Source organism: Anopheles coluzzii, chromosome 2, assembly GCF_943734685.1.
Source record: "Anopheles coluzzii chromosome 2, AcolN3, whole genome shotgun sequence".
Taxonomy (NCBI): Eukaryota; Metazoa; Arthropoda; class Insecta; order Diptera; family Culicidae; genus Anopheles; species Anopheles coluzzii.
Window position 1 is genome coordinate 101,428,829 of NC_064670.1, and position 19,869 is coordinate 101,448,697.

A 19,869-nucleotide genomic window follows, 5' to 3' on the forward strand; every position below is an offset into this window, starting at 1 on the left:
GGGAAACTGGATCCCAGCGCCCTGGGGGATTCTTTTCGGGACATAAAGACAGCTCAAAAACGTACTGGTAAATCGATCACGCGGTCAGACCGGACTTTATTAAAAACATGTCATGCTCTTCTGCTCCTCATGCTGTTGCTGCTGGTACATCACACGGAAGTTGGGTGTCTTGTATCCGGTAATGTCTTGTTACATACAGTACACAACACACAGCGCGCCTCATCCCCTTGTACGGTGTGAGGTATTTATAGTTTATTAGGGGCGTGTGTGTGTGTGTGTGAGTGAATGTTCGTACACTCGTAGTCGAGCATAAAATTGGCTGGTTCGATTGTTGTGTTAACATCGGCCCTCCGTACATTACCGCCCATGTTGGCTATCGCCGTAGCGCCTACGACGGAACAGTGCGGCATTCTCCGTAACGGAAGTTCATTTCCCATAGCGTAATATTTTGCGTGTGGTTTGTTTTTTGTGCAGCGGAAGAGATTCCTTTTTGCATGTTTTCATGTACCAAACAGTCCCACGGTTGTGGGTGAACTAACTGATTAGGCGGGAAGGGGAAATGAAGATCTATTGACGGAGAACAGAAAAGCGGGCCTCTATAATGCGCGCGCGAGCGCGGGCGCATTTCGATTGAGTTCGACGGTGACGCGTTTCGTGGTTTTATTAGCAAAGCGCGAATATTTTAGATGTGTACTTATACTGATAAAATCACTCATTCTGTCTTCTAAACGGTACAGCGAGCTGTTCGGTTCTGCTTACATATGGCAATTAGGGTTTTTTTTGTATTACTTTGCTCTTGCGTAACTATTTTAAAGCTGTCTTACGCAACGAATGCTGGGAAGAATTGAATTGGGAATTGGATTAAAAAAGGGCCATAAAATAGAGGATATTAATTGGATCATAAGTTAAAACGGAAGCTCACCTTACCGTACATTGCTTATTTGCAAAAGCTTTTACGTGTTTACAACTTTACAACAGCTAGACTTAAAATTATGGCAATTTTTGCAAAACAAACGCGGCACTTATCGGTTATGGTTAACGGTAGAATGGGCGTGAGGAGATTGGAATGGAGGATTACAGAGCTGGTGCGGGTAGAGTAGGACAACAACGACAACGTCGACAATCGAATCGAATTGATGTCTGTTTTAAGCAAATTTGCCTAAAAGAATGCACGATTCACATTATCTGATTAATGATCATCTTCCTTTTTTGGACTCACTATTTTGAAGCAATTTGCCAAAAAGCTTTTGGATTAAACACATCGCTCCGGTTTACCATCGCTACCCACACAGATATGGCTTAAAATGCTCTACAAAAGTGGACCTTCAGAAGAATTGCGACGAAGGACGCTTTGGACCAAAATCACCCGTCACATTACTCAAACACCTTCCAATTCTGTGCCATTCCGCACGTGATGACATTAATCATCAGCCAAATTAGATCGTGTGATACAATCCACGAAGCAGAAGGGTGAATGTGTCACACTCACATTCGTCATACGCGTACGTAACTACGAAGCGGAGATCGCAAAAGACGCACGCGACGTTACGGTCGAGATGCCGTACGCCCAGTGGTAACGAATCAATTTCGCTGGAGTTTTTGTTGTTGTACGAGAACTGCAACTTGGAGATCACAAACGAGAGCAGTCTGTGGATAATTACAATTCCAAGCTGATGGTCAACGTTACGGCAACGTCCGAACGAAGATGCAAAAAGAGAGAAGATGACGAAGAGACAACGTGACTGTGTGATCAGGTTCGGTGCTTTTCGTAGAGAGCTGATTTGTAAATCCAATCTGAGCTTTGGAGAACTCTCAGATCGGAGCTGCAGGCCAGACATACATTTTAATTCACTTATCATGTATCAACCGGTCGTTGTCGTTTTGTCCGCCCCAAGCCCCACTCTGTTCCTCTGTTTCAGTGACTTTTTGAAATCAATGTTAGGCGCTGACGAAGAATGCACCACCATACATCAAAGGCGCACCCTTACTACCCTATCCTCATTCTAAGTAGCTATCCTTCGCTCGTGCGAAGAGTGTGTTAGTGTAGTTACCATCTGGAGAGGGGATGAAATAAATAATGCAGGAAGCAAGGCGTGATGAAGCGTTTAAAAGCTAGCAAAGCTACACTACCGGCCGCGGATCGTACGGTGTCGCATCAAACCCGACGAAGCGATTGTTCTTCCGATGCACAAAGCCCTTGTTCGGGCCGGTGTTGTAGTACACGACGCGCCGTATGCCGAACGGATCGATGTACCCGAACGAACCGTCCCGCGTGTCGCTGGCCGAGTTGCGCTCTTCGTGGTACTGCCGGGGCAGATAGTACCGGAAGCCATCGTTCGTGACGGACACCCCATCGTACGGGTGGCTTTCGCCGGCACGCCGCACCGGCAGCTCCTGCCCATTCTCGTCGTAGTACCGGCGGACGTGTTGGTCGTCGTACGGTTGGTGGGCCTGCGGATCGATCAGATCCCGGTTAAAGCCGATCGATGCCGGGTCGAGCAGATTCGAGCTGCCGGAATCGAGCTGTACGAGCGGTTTTAGGTTCACTGTAGCGCGGGTTGTGCTCTCGATGTACGGGCGGGAGGAGGTGATTAGGATCGGTTCACTCGATGGGCGACGGCGCCGTTCCGAGGGGTTTATGGGTCTTCGGCGTCGATGCGGTGGCGTGAAGGTGGTGGCCGCAATGTACCCGCTTGGGTCGACCGCTACCGAGGGATTTCCGTTGTAGATGACGAGCGGTGGAAGGTGAGCTTCGGAACCGTCCCGAAGGGGCGATGGAGTTGAGGAGGGAGCGTAGACAGCGATCGGTGTGGAGGAGAGCTCGTTGCCGATCAGCGGAGTGTACGTTGTCGAGGGGACGTAGATGTCAAGGGAAGGTGGTCGGGACGATACGGATGATGGGTAGTGGCGGTGTGGAGAGGAAGAGGAGGACCCAGGTTGAAGTGACGAATGGTATCCGGGACCGAGTGGTTGGGAGTGTGGTCGGATGAAGACACCATTGAGCGAAGGAGTCGAATGGACGGAAATTGGAGCTGGAGTTGAGGGGATGATGGCGATCGATTGGATCGCGGGTTGGTTGCGGTGCTGGGGCGGTTGAGGTGGAGCGGATGCTGGTGGTGCTGGGGGCTCGTAGGAAGGATCCGACGGTACCAAGACGCCCGAATCGGCCGGTTTATTTTTGGCCACCTTAATAGCGTCCTGTCGAAAAAGTTTGGGAACATCAGAAATATTGGAGAAGGCGTTCGGAAGTTTATGTTATCTTACCTGTATCGGTCGATTCTGGCCCACGTACACCGTCTTGGACTTCAAGATCCGATAGCCCTTGTGATCTGCGATGTAGTCGTTCTGGCGCAGATAGCCGGAAGCATCAATCCACGCGTCCGTTCCTGCAGATGGGTGGTGCATAAGTACACTTGAACTTTGGACGTATACTTCACGCAGAAGTTCCACTTACCGATCACCGTGCCATCTTGCAGACGCTTCTCCTTCCGAAACTGACCATTGTCCGTCTGGTACCGGAAGTACCGCTCGGGGCCTTCATCCGTCTGTATGTGGTACTGGTTGCTGTCTGGCGAGCCCCAGGAGGCGTTCGCCCCGTCCAGGTAAACCTGCCGACGCGGAAACAAAAATGAGAAATGAAACAAATGACCAAATATGAAAGCAAAAAAAGCCCCGTTAGAATGTCAAAAGAAATGTGTTCTTGAGCAGAAGGTGCGTCATCGGCAGTCTGGAACACGCCCTGGATTGCAAGTGGGCGTTCCAAAACGGGAAACAGAGCGAGTTCAATGAATCGTAGTGTGGAACGCTCGTTTTTGGTGCACTTTTTGGTTGCCACCGGACATTACTTTTCGGCGGCGCTTTTACGGGGAAGGTGATGACCTTCGGGTGGTCAACACTCGAAGGCGGCATTACGAGTTGGCGCAGTCAATCATGTGGCGTTACACTTCAGCTTAAGCTCTCGAAACTGCTCGAGACTGCCCTGAGGGCATCTTGACAGAGAGGTAAAAGGGTGGTCGGAGTCGTAAAGCTGGTGGCCACCTTCGACTTCAGGTAGTCAAATGCGTAGGGAGCGTAGTCCGCACACACACACTATTTCCAACGATCGTTCTTTGCCGACCTGCCGATGTGGGTGTCTCGATCAGATCAAAGTGTCGACATTCTGAAGCATTCCCACCAACGTCCAGCGACCCACCGGGTGCGCCAGATGCGTGTGTTGGTCATCGTAAATTCTCCCCCGCCCTCCAAGGTGCCCACACCGAAAGTGCGAATGGAATGAACGAACGAACGATCGGTTTATATCGAGTACAGCTGGTTAATGTACGATCTCGACCTGTCTTGGCTTATTTCTTTTTCGCGCGATCATAAAGTGATTGCGTATTGCGCTGGCGGGGAAGGTGGCGGGCGCAAACTGTAACGCTACAGAGCCTCATGCCCGTGTATGGAAGGTTGGTGTGGTTCCATGGCGTCAAACGGAAAGCCTCTGGTTAAATCGATTCAGACGCTTGTCCCGAGTGTAGAATCCAAGTCGCGGATGAATATTTACAACGAGTGGATGCTGGTTGCGATGAAGTAATCACCATTACAAGACAAACGGAGGCGAAATCTTGCCGCCCAGAGCACCATTTGTCATCTAATGGAACATTTTTGCCCGCAATTGTCATCGGTTTGGGGCTTGGGGTGCTCTTGACATTGCCAACACGGCGGTGTAACATTCGAATTTGAATAAAGGCGAGGTCGTCGTGGGCATTGAAATTCTCGCGTTTAATGTCTTTTCAGGCACTTGAAAATTGGAGTTTTCAGTCTGTATTACCTAACTAGTTGATTATGCGTTGGACATTACTACTTGTCCCATAACAGCACAGACCCAACTATCGTGCCATGTTAATCGATTATCGTGTGAGCTATTACTTTTGCAACCCAGCAATTGGTGAAAGGTTACACCGATACTGAAACGATCAGGCTCCAACTTTCCACCTCATTTGAATCGACTATATCGTTGCCAATAGTTGATGGCAAGCCACGGGAGAGCCCCCCCTAGAAAGTGTCCAGAGTGATCGATCGATGCAAAACGGGTGTTAAACGTTGGCCTGCCGCCCATGCTATCGTGCTCTCAGTGCCTCCGAATGGGGTGGAAATGATGCAACAAAATGCCACCTCCGTTACGCGATTGGACACGCTTACCCGGCGCGTTCGGCGATGGTATTAAAACATATTTTTGCAGCCAATTTTCCAATTTAGAAGGAGCAGTTTATTTCCCACCGAACGTTAGGTTCACATCGTATTTCCCCGTCTCGAACACATCGTACGGCGTGAGATCTTTCGGGATGGGCCAAACGAGGTCCCGGAAGCTGCTGACGTCCGGCAGCCGGCCGTAGAACGATGCGTACTCGGGCACGGTGAACAGACACTTCAGGCCGAGCAGATACTCCAGCACCGCAATGTCCGGCGTGTGCTCTTCGTAGTTTTCGTCCAGATAGAGCGATTTAAAAGCGGATCCTAAAAGGGAGGGTGAACAAGACGCGCAAAAACCATGAAAAACAATCCTCAAACAGGCACACTCTCTCTCTGTGAGTTAAACTTGCTTTCATCCAGCTCCTCTTCCCGCACCATCTTGCACAGCTGGTACACCTGCACCAGGAAGGCGTTGATGGTGCCCTGCGTCAGGTTCGGGTCCCGCTGGTCCAGCTCGGTGCGCTTCAGCTCGTTCAGATAGTCCGACACGCGCCAGACGAGCTTGCGGAAGAGCCGCTGGTTGATGTTGTTGTACACCAGCACGACCCGGCTCTCCTCGAACAGGTCGGCCGCCGCCAGCGTGCGCAGATACTCGCCGACCGTTTCCTCCGCACTCTCCACCATGTGCACCGTGTACCCGTCGAAGTTCATCATCAGCCCGAACAGCTTGATCTCGCACACCGTACACTCCTGCAGCTCCTTGATGAGCTTCAGAAAGCGGTCGCGCAGCGTCATCCCCGTCACTTTTGGATGGCGGCCAACGTACACGATGCGCTGGAAGTAACTCTTCCGCCCGGCGCACAGCATATTGTCCTTGACGTGGTCGGCCAGCGTGCGCCGGTTCTGGAACGAGGGCAGGGCCGCCTCTTCCGTCCTTTCCATAAAGTACGGCAGCGGTTTCTTCTTCTTGTTCGGGCTGTTGCTCGCTGTTGAGTTGGACATTGTGCGGGGTTTGGCGTTTCTTTCGGGGTCTGTCTGCGGGATTTCTTGTGGCAGGACGGAACAGGAACAAGAATTTGTTGCACGTTACAAGCAGAGCACTGTTTTGATTGTGGCCCGGTTGACAGGAACATCAACGCAATAGCGCAAGGCGTGACTATGGCAACAACGCTTTCGATGCGCTCGTTACCATGGAAGACTCGAAGCCTGCTAACAACTGGTGTTGTGCCCAAGCAACGCATTCTTCACCAAATGGGGAAACAGACATGAGGCCCTTGAGCAGAAAGCGGCAAAGCGAGGAAACGTCATTTTCATGCCACTCTTCGTTCATCAACTGTGTCTACCCCTCCGGTCCCTGACGTAACACAAGAAACACATTCCCCACAGGGTTCGTGCGCGGATGGAAGGTCTCAATTAAAGCAGAAATTTTCCACGCGCAACTCCCCTTGTTCCCGTGACTTGTGCAAATGTGTGACAAGGTGTGTGTGGAAGTGCCCGTGGTGCTATAAAATGCAGCGAACTTTTAAATCTAACCACTGCCAGCCTCATCTAACTACTGGTCAGATGGGGTTGAGCAGTGGCAGTCGTATGCAGAAGACTCATGGCACTCTCATGGCTTTGCACCCGTCGCACTTTAGGGGGGCTTTTTTTTGGCGCGTGCGAATGCGAACAAACTGCTCGGCATGTGTATGTGGCCATTGTTTTTCGCCCGCCATTCTCGCGGGCGTCTCGCTTTCGTTCGCCCGGCTAGTACGTGACGCATTTTGGGAAGAAAGAGCCACTGAAGCAGAAGGTGTTCGTTGTTGGCGATGAGTTTCACCCTCCCAACGGTGGTTGGTTTTGCATTTCTTTTGCCCTTGAGCATCGTTGAACAGGGGGAGTGTGGTGCTGTTGCACCGGCCGAGAAGGGTAATTCGATTAAACCCATCCATCGAACGAGTGGTTTCACCTTTAACTCGAGCGAACTAGATTGTTTTGGCTTTTTTTTTTGGGGTTTAAATCTGTTTCACCTTCCAGCTGCATTAAGCTCTGGCCGACGGTTGACTCCTCGGTTAAGTACCCTGGGGCGAGGTCAAGATTGCGTTAGGTAGACAGCGTGGAGAGAGAGAAAGGTATGAGGTGTGGATTAAAGAAAGAAATAATTTCATATAATTGGGTATCACATTTCATCCGCAGCAGGCTGTTGGATTATATTTAAGGCGCCTAAAGGTAAACAACACATTTGATTTGCTTCCTTTTTTTTATATTGCATTTATAGTTTGAATGAGTTTTGTTGTATTTTTACTAAAATTATTTTTTGTTTTTACTTTTGTTTACTACTCCTCCACTATGCCTCCTGTTATTGTTGTTTTCTAATTAGTATTTGTTTTTCATATCTGATTTCTCAAATGTATGACAATCTTTAATTTAAATAAAAAATTCAAGTTTGAATATTAATTGATTAGTTTGTTTTCTTATCGTTACTTTTGATTATGCTTGATTATTCATGATTAAAAATGAATATTAGTTTTATATACCTATTCCAAAATCTCTTTTGAAGACTTATTGTGCTTAACATTCCTTGGTCATCAATAACTTCATAAAATGTGAAATATGCAACATGCTAACGAACTCAAACCCGTTCTAAATCGTCAATATTTCCTAAATATTCCTAAATCGTCAAATTTTGATTCCTAAAGGAGGACTATTCCATTTGTTTATTAAAATCAATCAATTGAAACATTTCACATTTAGGCGCCAATTAAGCTTTACATATTTAAATAAACTTCCAACACGCATCACACATTCCTTTCCAACTCGGCTCAATCAACCGATCCCGAGGTTTGCCACCTGATTGACAGCGAAAAAGGGCCCAATTTCCCGTATCTACTTCCACCAACAGCCGTTGTCTGTACCGTTCCATCGATCGATCGTTTCAAACGCGATGAAGCGATAGAACGGCAAATTGCAGTGCTTCCCCAACTATGGGCGGTTTGCAAAGTGTATGCACAAATACCCCATTAGACCCTTTGCCAAAGAACTGCAAACTGCATGTGCCTCATGCATATTCAAGAACCGCCCATTTAGCGTAGGCTCGATGGAGTTGGATTCTTTTTTTTCTTTGGCCCATTTGGTTCCGGAACCGCGTATGGCGCTCAGGTTGAGTGTGAGTGGAGACCCCACCGTAATGTTCGGTGGCGCCCAATTATACACCCACCGTGCGCAGGAAGCGATTTTTTGCTTTGCGGGATGTGTGTGGAGCTTTGTGCTGCATACACGATTACATGAGCAGATATTACACACCTATTGGCGTGCGTTGTTAGTGGGTGCACTTTTTTTTTAGTGGAGCGTCTTCGATGGTGCGTTCTGTTCGCGCTAGTGCAGCGGTGCATCATGCCAACACAGCGCAACCGGTCGCATTGCAGCGAACACCTTTCCTTCCTCGTGGTTAGCGCTAAAGGTTAGCCTTTCTCTCGAGCCTGTTTTTGTTTTGCCACCCCGTTGCAACCATTTGTTGTTGATTTTGTGGGGCTGTGTTAAGAGTGTTTTGGTTTTCACTTTCCTACACTGTCACATAAGCTTTGCAAAAGGTTAGCAGACAGCCCGGCGCAGCTACCATCGGGAATGATCTGCGATAAGCCGTCTCCATTTGAATAGTCGCAACCATCCAGCAAATCAACACGGCCAACAGCAGGTACACACGGCGTGAGAGCGGGTGTTTGATAGTGATCGGGAGCGGTACACCAGCACCGGCAACAGAAACCGGAATCGTCATTTAGACATAAAAGTGGAAATGATGAAAAACAAAACGATTCAATCCCGGAAAAATAAGCCCAAGCCAGGAAGTGGAGGAAACGCACTCGGCAGCATGCGCACCCGCTGCGACAGTCAAGTGCAAGTGCATGCTGCACCGGAGCAAACATTGGCAAACATTTATTGTCGCAATACTCGAATCAACTCCGGCGTGTTGGTAGCCGTTTGACAGTGAAAGTTGCCGGTGTGTGTGTGTATGTGCGAAACGATTTATGCGAAACGTGCTCCGAAAATATGGGCAAAAAACAGCGTGCGCAACCTGAACCTGAACCAACGGGTGCGCACAGCACCCTGTTTGGGGGGTGAGGATAGAACCGGATTTTTGGACGCCGTTGATAGCAAAGCAGAGAAGGAGGGGCAGCAGGACAGAGTTCCGGATGTGCTGAGGATATGTGCGCTCCTTTCACCAGTATGTCATCGGTTTTAATGTCAGATTAGCGACCCCTCGGGGCGGGTATGCTAAAAAGCAGAAGGGCAAATACGCGAGCTTTCGCGGTTCACCATGAGAAATCTTACGATACGATTGATTTAAATGCGTGCAAGAGGGTAACCATTGGCATCTCTTTTCGCCTGTTTTAGTGTTTCTGTTTCTGTTTTTCCTCCTCCTTCTTGATGATTACCGCATCGATCGCGATCTTGATTGAGTGCATCGCTTCGGAAGAGTGTATTGCGTGTGTATCTGAAGAGATGATCCGGTTTCTGTCAGTGCGAGTGGGAAAAAAACGATGCAACCCGCTTAATAACCGGTGTGGCAGGGTAGCGCTTCACTTCCGAATGAACGAAATGCTTCCTATTCGCTTGATTCATGTGCGTTGTTAACGGTGCTGTGATCGATAGCGCCTTTAGTGTAGTTGTGAAGCGAGCGGCTCCGTATCATGCTCGTCTGCTGATCGAATCTCGGTGTAAGTAAGCTTTTCGGATGTACAGGAACAAACTTTTCCTGAGGCATAATCGACATTTAGTTAATTCGGTAGCAGAGATAATTGTTGTAAGTTCAAATGTGAATGCATTATAAATTTAAAGAAGTATTAATGTGGCTTTTCATGTTCCTTAAAGGTAACGTCCGATTTTGCGTGTCATTTTCGTCTTTAAGTTTTCAAGCTTAAATGGAATATAGACCGTTCTGATGGTAGTTTTAATTTCTACACAACACAACGGCGACCACCTGATGAAACTTTAATGCACCTTTTCCCCCATTCAACCATGCAAAATTTTCGGGTGAACGTAATTTCGGTCCAATTGCACCCTTTTTTGTCATCTGTCCAGTTTAAAATGCTACCTTCCCCGCGTTCCTTTCTGCGCTACCTTTCAATTTAAAGGCTCGACTAGTGGACTAGTTCGTTTTTAAAAACCTGTATCGTTTTCGGCTGCCAAAAAAAAATCTCAGAAATCTTTCGTCCACAAAACCAATCCTTTCTCTTTGCCAGCCAGTGCTAGAAGGGATGGTGCCTGCTCGCTGACCATTGGACGATTGGGTGTGTGGTTCAGGTTCGATCACAGGTTTGCAGCTCTCTGATTTAAGGGGGTGTCTCGCCATGATGATGGTGATGGGTGATGATTGCACCCATTTTCGCAGATCATTTGACCGTGATGTATTGGAATTCGCTCGCTCCGTTCGTTCGTTTTGAATGAAGCTTAAAGCGAGTGTTAAAATCACGATAGCATTCATTTCGCGTAATCAGATCAAGGCCGCAACACGTTCAAATGGCGCGGGTTGGGCAGTTAGTCCGCGCGATCGATTGTGTACGATGGGTCCTACACAAAAAAAAGGTCACAACTTCGGCTGGACCCCGGGGTCTGACTTTGACTTTGACTCGACAGGCGCACGCGATATTCAGCCCGTGCGGGAGTGTAAATTGGTAAAGAAATGGGTGAGACCGGTCGGTGCTTTGATTGTTCCAATTTTGGGGAGCTGGGATTAAATGTGGATCAGTTTGGATTACAGGTTGATGGTATTAAAAGGTGCGTACACTTGACACCAGCGATCGAAATGTTGAAGATAATCCCGGTCCAGTTTTGGAGCGACCAATGCCACAGCTTATTAGCATTTAATTAGAATAAAATCCTTGAGCTCTGTTGTGTCTTTCGATTTGCAATTATAGACGAAAAAACAATTGCTGCTTATTTTACACGCATTTGCATTAAATTAATCCTCGCTCAATCGCCCCTTTTTGGCGCGGATTATTCAACCAGAAATGTGTGTCATGCGGCAAACCCGCCTAATAGAATTGTAGCAACATCTGTCTCGACATAGATCACTGTCGCTTTTAACATGATGCCGAACATGCAGCATCGTCTGCCCGCTCACAGTGGCTTCCGTTTTGTAACGCTGCAAACGATGAAGAAGAGCTCACGTTCACACGCAACGGAAGCTGGCGTAAAAGAAATGGATCGCGAAAGCATGAGCAACATAACTGACAAAAAAGGCGCATCATCAACCACAATTCCCAAAAGCGAATGTCGGGAGAATGGCGAACAACGAGATCGGAGCGAAAACAACGCCACCACCAACCATCGTCATCGTCATCAGCATTGGCGGGAATCACCCTCGTCGTCATACTTTTTTTTGAGGGGAACATTACGTCATACTGGATGGGAGGATGGGGCGAGAGGAAGAGTTGTTTGGGTGGTTTGAAGGAAGCAAGCAAGAGAAAAAAAAACTGGACCAAACACGACCGCGCACGCCACGGCGCAGAAAACGAGAGCGAACCGAGATCGGTTCGCGCGCGAGGATCGTGTCGGTGAGCACATAACGACGGGCTCCGCAAATCAAGCGTCGGAAACATAAACAAGAAACGACTTACTAGGGGACACTAAAGGGCAGGGAAATGGGAATCAAATGGAACCTTTGTCACAGCCCGAGATCAACCCCTAGTTTCGCGGACTGTTGCCGGCGATGATCGTGCGGGATGGCGAATTTCGCGTTTGGGTGTTCAATGGCGTATGCTGGATTATGAGTTTGACGGGTGCCCTATCTTATGCAAACTCCCCCCGGTGTCCTGCCGATTACCGTGAACGTGTTCCCTTCGTAACGAACCCTTCGCTTTCGGTACCTTACCGCACAAATCGAACCGACGACCGCCGGGTTCGTCGCTTGTGTGTGCTGTTTTGAAGCATCGAAATTGTTCGTTCCGTGTGCAAAAAATTTGAACGAGAAAGCAAGCGAGTGCGCGAACGTAAAACAACGCGTTCGGAAGGGCTCCCGCGTTGGAAGCCCGCGAGTTTGGTGGTGCGAAAGCGAAAGGCATGGTCGAATGATGAATGGGGTGTTTTTGTTTTTTGTACCTTTTGCCCCGAGCGAGCGAGCGAGCGAGCGCACGCGTGCACACGATCATTCTTCGCGGTGGATGGATGGGTCGGAAGAATTTGCAACGGAAAAGCGCGCACAAGCAAACAGCAAAATAAATAAATCAAATTCACTCCAGCCAATTCGCGGGGTGTTCAACGTGATCGGCCTTGATTGCAACTGATCGCGCAGATGGCACCTGGTGGTGTGGCGATTAAAATAATGCGTACATTATTGGAAGTTTGCTTTAGGAGAGCGCAAATTGTAAACAACAAAAAAGTGCCTTCCTCCGTGTCCATCAGTTGCAGAGCGGGGGAAAAACAGAATAATTGGAAATGACGATTGCGTAAGGTGCGGCCCGAAAGTTTGTCTAATCAAACGATGACCTCGCCACCATAATTACCATTCACGGCAAATGGTCAACAACAAGCGAGTGACAATGGCAATGTGTCACGGTCTTGCACGGTGGTGCAGCGAGAACAATCATGGTTTTGACCCATACGAAGGTTTGCCGATGCCGGCCAAAAGGGTAAAAGGGCGCTTGGGAAAACGGCTGGGAGCTTCTAAACATTTTATGCAAAGTCGCATTGTTTCTTGTTTTTTCGCGGGCACCAACGATAACAACGAGCATCTAGCGGAAGGTGGAAACACCCATTCGGTGCAGTATTAAGTTCAAGGTGGCCATGAAATGTGTTTTAGTGGTGATTTTGTTGAGCAGCTTCCACCCTTTTTGAGTGGAAAGAAAAATGGATTTATTTTTTTATTTTTGAATTGATTCGCCACAAGGGAAACAAATTCACTTTATGTAATGTCCATCGCTGTGTAATGTTGGCTTAATGATGCACGATTTTCAACGGTAAATGGATTTCCCCCCTGATGGAAGTGTAAAACAAAATGGGTGTAAAATTCGAGTTCCGGTGCCCTCAGACTATTAATTGCGATTGAATTGCTTCAAATAATGCAAATAAAATTGTACTTTTAGGAAAAAATTGGAAGCCAAAACTTGTGACAAGATAGGAAGCGACGCTTTTTGCTTAAATTTGTGCAGTTTGGGCGATTGGAAACTGGATAAAAAGGATTTAAAAATTAATCCAAAGATGTAAAACTACTTGCAAGGAACTCTCTTCACGTGACCTTTTAACCAATTGCAACGAAACACGAATTGCGACCATCTATCTCGTGCTGGAAAGTGAAAGATCGGTGTGGTTTATGCAACGGGATCACTCTCCATCCGTATATGGGCCAAAAGGGGTGCACACACACACACATAAACACGTTCCGATTCTCCAAGAATCGAAAGCCTTATTCGCATCGAGCCGCCACGGCCACGGCAGGAGTTTTGGCATCAGTGAAAACTGTCACGGGCGTTCCGTGTGCTTATGTCTGATTCACACCGACATTTCGGAGGGGGCGGAAAAGGGAAGTAGAGGGAGTTTTATGGCTACTGATGGTGAAAAAATGGGTGAAATAGTGAACCAGTTCTTGCTGCTTCGTGTCGTTCCGTCCGCAAGGCGTCATGTAAGAAAACGTGACCACAAACGTGCGCGATCTGCTTGCAGCGGACTGTTTCGGGCAGCCCTTTCGAGTTGGGTTTTGCGGCACGATCGCCCAAATAGAAGTCAACATTTTGGGTCAAATATATTGATTTTTTTGTTGTTAAATGTGTTATTTATGCTTTGAAAAAGTATTACAATTAATACGGTCCAAAGATACGATCACAATACGACAGGGAAAGTACATTTAATCGCTTTTTAAACATGGCAAGGTGGGTTCCCTTCTTTCATGAACAGTTTGCTGAAATGATGTTAATTATTGTCACGATCATTTTCTTTCTAGGTCACAGAATTTAAGCGTCCTTATTAGCGAACAAAACTGCACCGTTTTTAAGAGCATTTTCTCTAGCTTCTCGGAGAATGGAAGAAAAAATCGTACCACACTGCTAAAATGCACCTTTCATGATGTACATTAATTATGATAATCGATCCTTTCCTTTCTATCGATCGCTGATCTCCTTTCTAAGCGCGGCAGTTTTGTTACAAAGACTGCAGAACTAAGGGAGGCTCAATGTAGGTAATGGTAATCTGTTGTTGCAGCATAAAAGGGCGGAATGCTTTTGTCGTGTGTCAAAGGAAATTGATCTCTGGGAGTAACGGTTCAGACGGAGCGCAAGGGAGGGGAATATTAAGCCCTAATTTGCGGTACAATCGATCGTGATTGTGCTGCTTTGATGCTTTGTTGTTTGCTGTGTGTCCGTCCGTGTTCCGCAAAAAAGGGATTTAAGGGGTTATTGATATAGCAAGTTGAAAATATTCTTAGTTTTGATATATAATGCTTACAATTATGCTTTCTCGTTTGTGTCATAAAGTGATTTACTCAACGTGTACTAAATTTAAAACAAGATCGAACGAATCGTACCTAATCCCCTTCTAGGTTCAATCATCACCTTACGCTTGCCTGGTTTGTCGTTTGCCAGCTTGTTGACTGTACTGTTGCAGGCGTGGGTTAAACTAATTTGGTCGTGTAATTCATTTGTCAGAGTCACACAGATACACACACAGCCTTTCGTACGCCTTTCGTGCAAACTATGCTCTCTGTGCGTCAAGCAACAGCCAAAGTCAATGAGGCAGCCGATCGATCGATCACAAGCACAAGAAATCATGTTTTCTGATCTGGTTTCTGATCGAAACGCCCGCCCGCCCGCCTGTTTCGGGTGGGAAAACATATTTTGTGATGAAGCAATACACACCAAATCGCTCTGCTCCGGGGGCGACTGTGGGTGCAGCAGAACATTGAACATTGAAATGGGAAATGATTTTTATCGAGTGCTTAACAGTTGCAAGAATGCGGCGCGTTATTGCATCAAAACAGAATCGAGCTCAATCAACCCATTAGGAGATAGAATGTTATGATTTGTGCAAAATGAAGCAACAAAAATGACCCAAATTTCCTCCCATCAGTGGCTCTCATTGAGCCTATTTTTCGTTTTTTCAAGCTTACCGTGTTTGCTGTTTTTAGTTTGATTTACTGCTTCCTGTTGTGGTGATCCAAACCTTTGATTAGCAACCTTCCGTAGTGGGCGAAAAGTAAAAACAAATGCTCACAGTTTCACCGGAGGCACTTATGGGCCGTTCCGGTTGCACTGGGGCGTCGGCAATCAGAGTATACGAGCGAGAGCTGCACGACACAAATATCCCCTGCGCTTTAATCGGTCTGTTGATCATCATTAGCAAATATTTGGGATGCCCTTGAAGATAGGAAATGGTTCGAATTGTGTTTTATTATCATGTGGGCGCAAGACCGCAATGATACGGCGGGCAAGAGAAGGCTCGATTGCTAAGCGAATTCTTCCGAGCGCGCCTGTGCGTGCTTACAAGAGCACCGGAACGAACGCAGTTTAGAAACCTCGTCCGGTGAGTGATTGGTTGAACACGAGGCGATTGCATCATGAAAAGAAGCGGTCCGATCATTGCTGGATGGATTGATTTTTTCACTTCTTCTGTGTCATCTGAAGTGGCTGCAACGAAGCGTTTAAATCGATCAGCATGAGAGGACTGATGATGATATGCGCATTTGCTCATCATGTGTGTGTGGTGACTGACGGGGCAAGAGGGCGAAAGGGTCGACTGTCGCAAGTGAAAAGGTTAATCTCCTCTGCGAACGCTTTCATTGGACTAGATTTGATTGGGAAAGGTCTGCCGTAGCCCGTGCGGTACTATTAATGTTAGCTTTGAAGTAATCCATCTTCATGTGCTTCGTGGGTACTTTTGGGGAGGGAGCTGCAGATGCTGGACTAGAGCATAAAGGATCCACATTTGTCAAGAGATTTGATTTCATGGTTGCCGTATAGGTTGAAAGCTTTCTTGCATTGAGCACGCTGTTCAATTGAAAATTAAATCTACGCAACCCGATTTAATTTAAGGAAAATAACTGGGGATATTAAATGTATGTAACAACATACTTGAATCGGAATATAGTAAAAATCTGTAGCTATTAAATATGCTACTATTTTGTGGTACATTTTAGGAGCATTGCAAATAAATCAAGTGCATAAAGTTAGGGAATTTAGTGTTCAAATCCTACTAATAAAATAAAATGAATATATTGTTAGGCTTCTGATCCCCAAATTGCATGATTTGTAACGAAAAATCAATAAATAGCAACGATTGCAATGCTCGTATGAGTCAACTTGTCTCCCCAAAACAGACTCACCGCGTCTTAGTTGCAATGTAAGGACTTCATTGCCCACTCCAACCTGCGTCTCGGAATCAATTTGTGCCAGTAATTTAGCAACGTGACTATCACGAGCCAAGCATTCTCCTCCCCACCAACCAACGCGATCATGATGATGATGATTACAAATTAATTGTGAAGGCCCGTATCCATGACACTAATTACATGCCGTGCCTTTGAAGAGCGATCGAAAATAAAAGGGTTTGGTTTGTTTTATGAGATATTAAGCTACCGTATTATGAGTTTCCGTTATTTTTGTGAATCAAAAGAAGAAATTTCTGTGTTGGGAAGGAAAAACAAAGGTTTTAGAATGGTCAAGGCATTGCCTTTTTTAAGAAATTATCCAAAGCACACGAGTTGAATCCCCTGTAATCATATTTGCATTTGCTTAATTTGCCTAATCAAACCTAATCGATCGTGATTGCAGGCGATCAAGCAAACGCGTTAAAAGAACCATAACAAAACGCCATTTCGCCAGTTCGTTCACATGCACCGTGTGCATGCACCCTCCTCTTCATCCTTCCCATTGACTTACCAGATGCAATCCAAACAGAAGCAGGAAAATGTTGCCCATATTTTCGGTCGACTTCATTTTGATATGTAGGGTGCGCTGTGCAAGCGCTTTCCCTGTGCCTGGTGTCGGAGTAGTGTGTATCCGCCCCAAACTGCAGTTCCGGTGCACCGATCAGCAGGATGATGTCGTTTTTTTTACGTCGCTCTCACTGTGCTCCCGTCGATTCCCAACCTTCCGCCTAGTCACTTGCACTAACCGTCGGCGCTTAGCCGTACACACGCCTGGTTTTATTTCTGCTGCTGCTGTGGTGAGTAATGGGTAATTAAAAGTGCAAATCAATCAACACCGTCATCGGACGTCTTAACTAGAGGTGTGCTCTGTGGACTCCGCACCAACGACTGCGATCCGACTCTGGGAATTGTTAATCCGATTCTAACTTCGGCAAACTAGGATTCATTAGTTCTGCCTGGAGTCTGAGTCACCCGGAGTTGGAGTCGTCCATAATCAGAGTCGTCCGGAAATCGGAGACGTTCGGAGTAGGAGTCGGTTGGAGGAATTTCATTTGGAGTTTTTATTTCTATTTTTCACTTTGTACCTGCACTTCTTAGACAGTCCTTTTCATTCTAACAATGAGGGTTTGAGTTGACCGGAGGCAGCAGAAGTAAGAGTTGGAGTCGGATATAAAATTCCAGACGTTTTGGACCATCTCCAGCCGACTCCAGACGACTTCTGACGACTCCGGTCGACTCCGGATGACTCTGGGCGACTCAAAATGACTCCTAACAACTCCAGACAACTCCGGACAACTCTGACTTTGCACAACTCCAACTCTAGACAACTCCAACCCCGTATGACTCCAACTCCGGATGACTCCGGATGGATCTGGACAACTTCGGATGACTCTGGACGACTTCGAATGACTCCGAATGACTCAAGGCGATTCTGGATAGCTCCAGATGATTACAAAACGGCTCCAGATTATACTGGGCGGAGTCGGATCTTCCTTCCGGAGTCGGTTTCGAAATTTTCGGATTCGGATCGGAGTCGACTCCTAATTTTTGCCAACTTAACCCAACACTAGTCTTAGCCCCCATGTGTATCGGTGCGTTGTTTCACTGTTCGTTTGCGTTCACGCCAAAAAGCAGTAGTAGTTGGGTTCGTTGCGTTCGACGCGCGCAACTCTTAAATGTTACTAATTTTGCTCTGTCATCGATCACAACCGTTTGCCACCTCGTTGAGCAGCACCACGCCCCTCTCTTTACTTACGGAGAGACTGAGTAAAAAAAACACGTAAAACATAATAATAATAAAGAAACTAGCAACAAAAATTCACTCCATCGCGCCCGCCGTTCGCACGATCGTGAGCGTGATATCAATTTGATTCTTCGCGTTCATTCACTTTCGCCCGGCGCTCCTGGAGGAGGAGGGGGTTGCTGCATAAAATAAAACAACAAAAATGCACCGACAAACATCCAGCCCATGGGTGTAGTGGACTTAAAGCATCACCATTTTCATCCACCGTTATACTGTCCCCACCGAGGTGTGCTTTTACGACATTTTCATAACCGATGCGACCGGCAGGTGTGTGTGTGTGTGTGGGGTTGCCATCGTTGAGTGTAGTTCTTGTTTTACCCCGTCTGCGGAATAATTAGCTCACATAACCGCCGGTTCAATAAAGTTTGTGTCTATGCGGGGCAGTTTGTGCGGGCATTCGCTCCAGGCGCCGGAAAGTAAGAGTTACCCATCGGCGGCGGTGACTGTTTAGGCTGATTAGATGCTCGACCGACCGGCCGAGGCTTTGGGGCGTGCTCCGGATAATATTCTTACATCACTCAACCCAAGCGTCTTGCCGCACTTTTCCATTCCAGCAAACCACCCAAAAGCTCACACCGAATCACTCGCATCACTTCCCGTCCCGATCAACCCGAAGATGCTGTGATGTGATCGCTTCCGACGTCGTCCGTTACTACTTGTTATCTTCATTAGCGAACAACTCCCCACATACACACAAACACACGAGAGTGGGTCGGTTGGTGTTTACTATTTGCACTTTTCTTTCACTTCCACTTCATCGAACAGCTTCTGCTGCACTACTTTTTTTTAATAACACTTCCACATGGCCACCCACACCACCCACACGAAAAATCCGTACCGTTTCGTTTCTTTCCGGCTATGGGTGCAATTTTTCAATTTTCTTCGCCACCCAACACCGCCCTGAACTGTGCGAGCGCGACCACACTGGAAAACGTAACCCGTGTACCGTACCGAGTGCTGGCCAAAGCAACACTGACCCACGAGCGCTGGGGTTGTAGCTTTTCCTCCCGTAAACCGATTTCGCGCTACACGCGCTCGCTCGTCGGTTGGGGCCCACGTCGTCGTCGTCGTCGTCGGTGGCGGCAGTTTTTGCTGAAGCAGTCGCCACCCGTTCGGAGTGCTGGCTCGAGCGTACGGAAACCGCTCACGAAAGGTACAGTGTGCACAGAGTTTTGCACCACGGGGAATGCACTGAGAGAATGAGTGGCTCTACTAAATGGAATTAGTCTGTTGCGGTTTGGTAACTCACTGCGAATTGGGGTTTTTGGAAGCGAAACAAAGCGTTAAATTTGTAAACTACTCAAATAGAGCAGCTTTTTTTGGGAAAGAGATTTGGGAATAAACAATTTAAAAAAAAGATGTAGTGTGTAGGAGGAACCAGACAAAGTACTTCTGTGTGTGTGTGTGAGAACTGGTACTTCCAAAATGATTGATTGGCTTCCTGGTTGGTGCCAAAACCATCAGTTGTGCCGTTCTTACTTTGCAAAAAGGTAACGGGCAGTACAGAAGGGTTATGGCTTTGGTGCGTTGGCGTTGAACGCGTTACACTGTTTTGTTGTGC

General features: G+C 47.2%; 2 protein-coding genes across 4 annotated transcripts; both read right to left on the reverse strand.

The window, feature by feature from the left end:
• Window positions 1-68: 68 nt before the first annotated feature.
• On the reverse strand, window positions 69-19,360 carry LOC120954030 (sialidase). Of its 3 annotated transcripts, none has more exons than XM_040374578.2 (5): window positions 19,147-19,360; window positions 17,016-17,293; window positions 3,455-3,608; window positions 3,265-3,386; window positions 69-3,198 (listed from the first exon to the last, which is right to left on the reverse strand). In XM_040374578.2, exons 2-5 carry the CDS (start codon window positions 17,070-17,072, stop codon window positions 2,122-2,124), a joined length of 1,410 nt encoding a protein of 469 aa, XP_040230512.2. In that variant the 5' UTR covers window positions 17,073-17,293; window positions 19,147-19,360; the 3' UTR covers window positions 69-2,121. The 3 variants fall into 3 exon arrangements, with proteins under 3 accessions (XP_040230512.2, XP_040230511.2, XP_040230513.2); XM_040374577.2 differs by having other exon boundaries at window positions 17,016-17,296; XM_040374579.2 differs by having other exon boundaries at window positions 17,016-17,296; window positions 19,260-19,351.
• LOC120954032 (uncharacterized) lies at window positions 4,676-6,871 on the reverse strand. The gene is made up of 2 exons (XM_040374581.2): window positions 5,583-6,871; window positions 4,676-5,496 (listed from the first exon to the last, which is right to left on the reverse strand). Exons 1-2 carry the CDS (start codon window positions 6,172-6,174, stop codon window positions 5,249-5,251), a joined length of 840 nt encoding a protein of 279 aa, XP_040230515.2. The 5' UTR covers window positions 6,175-6,871; the 3' UTR covers window positions 4,676-5,248.
• Window positions 19,361-19,869: the final 509 nt, after the last annotated feature.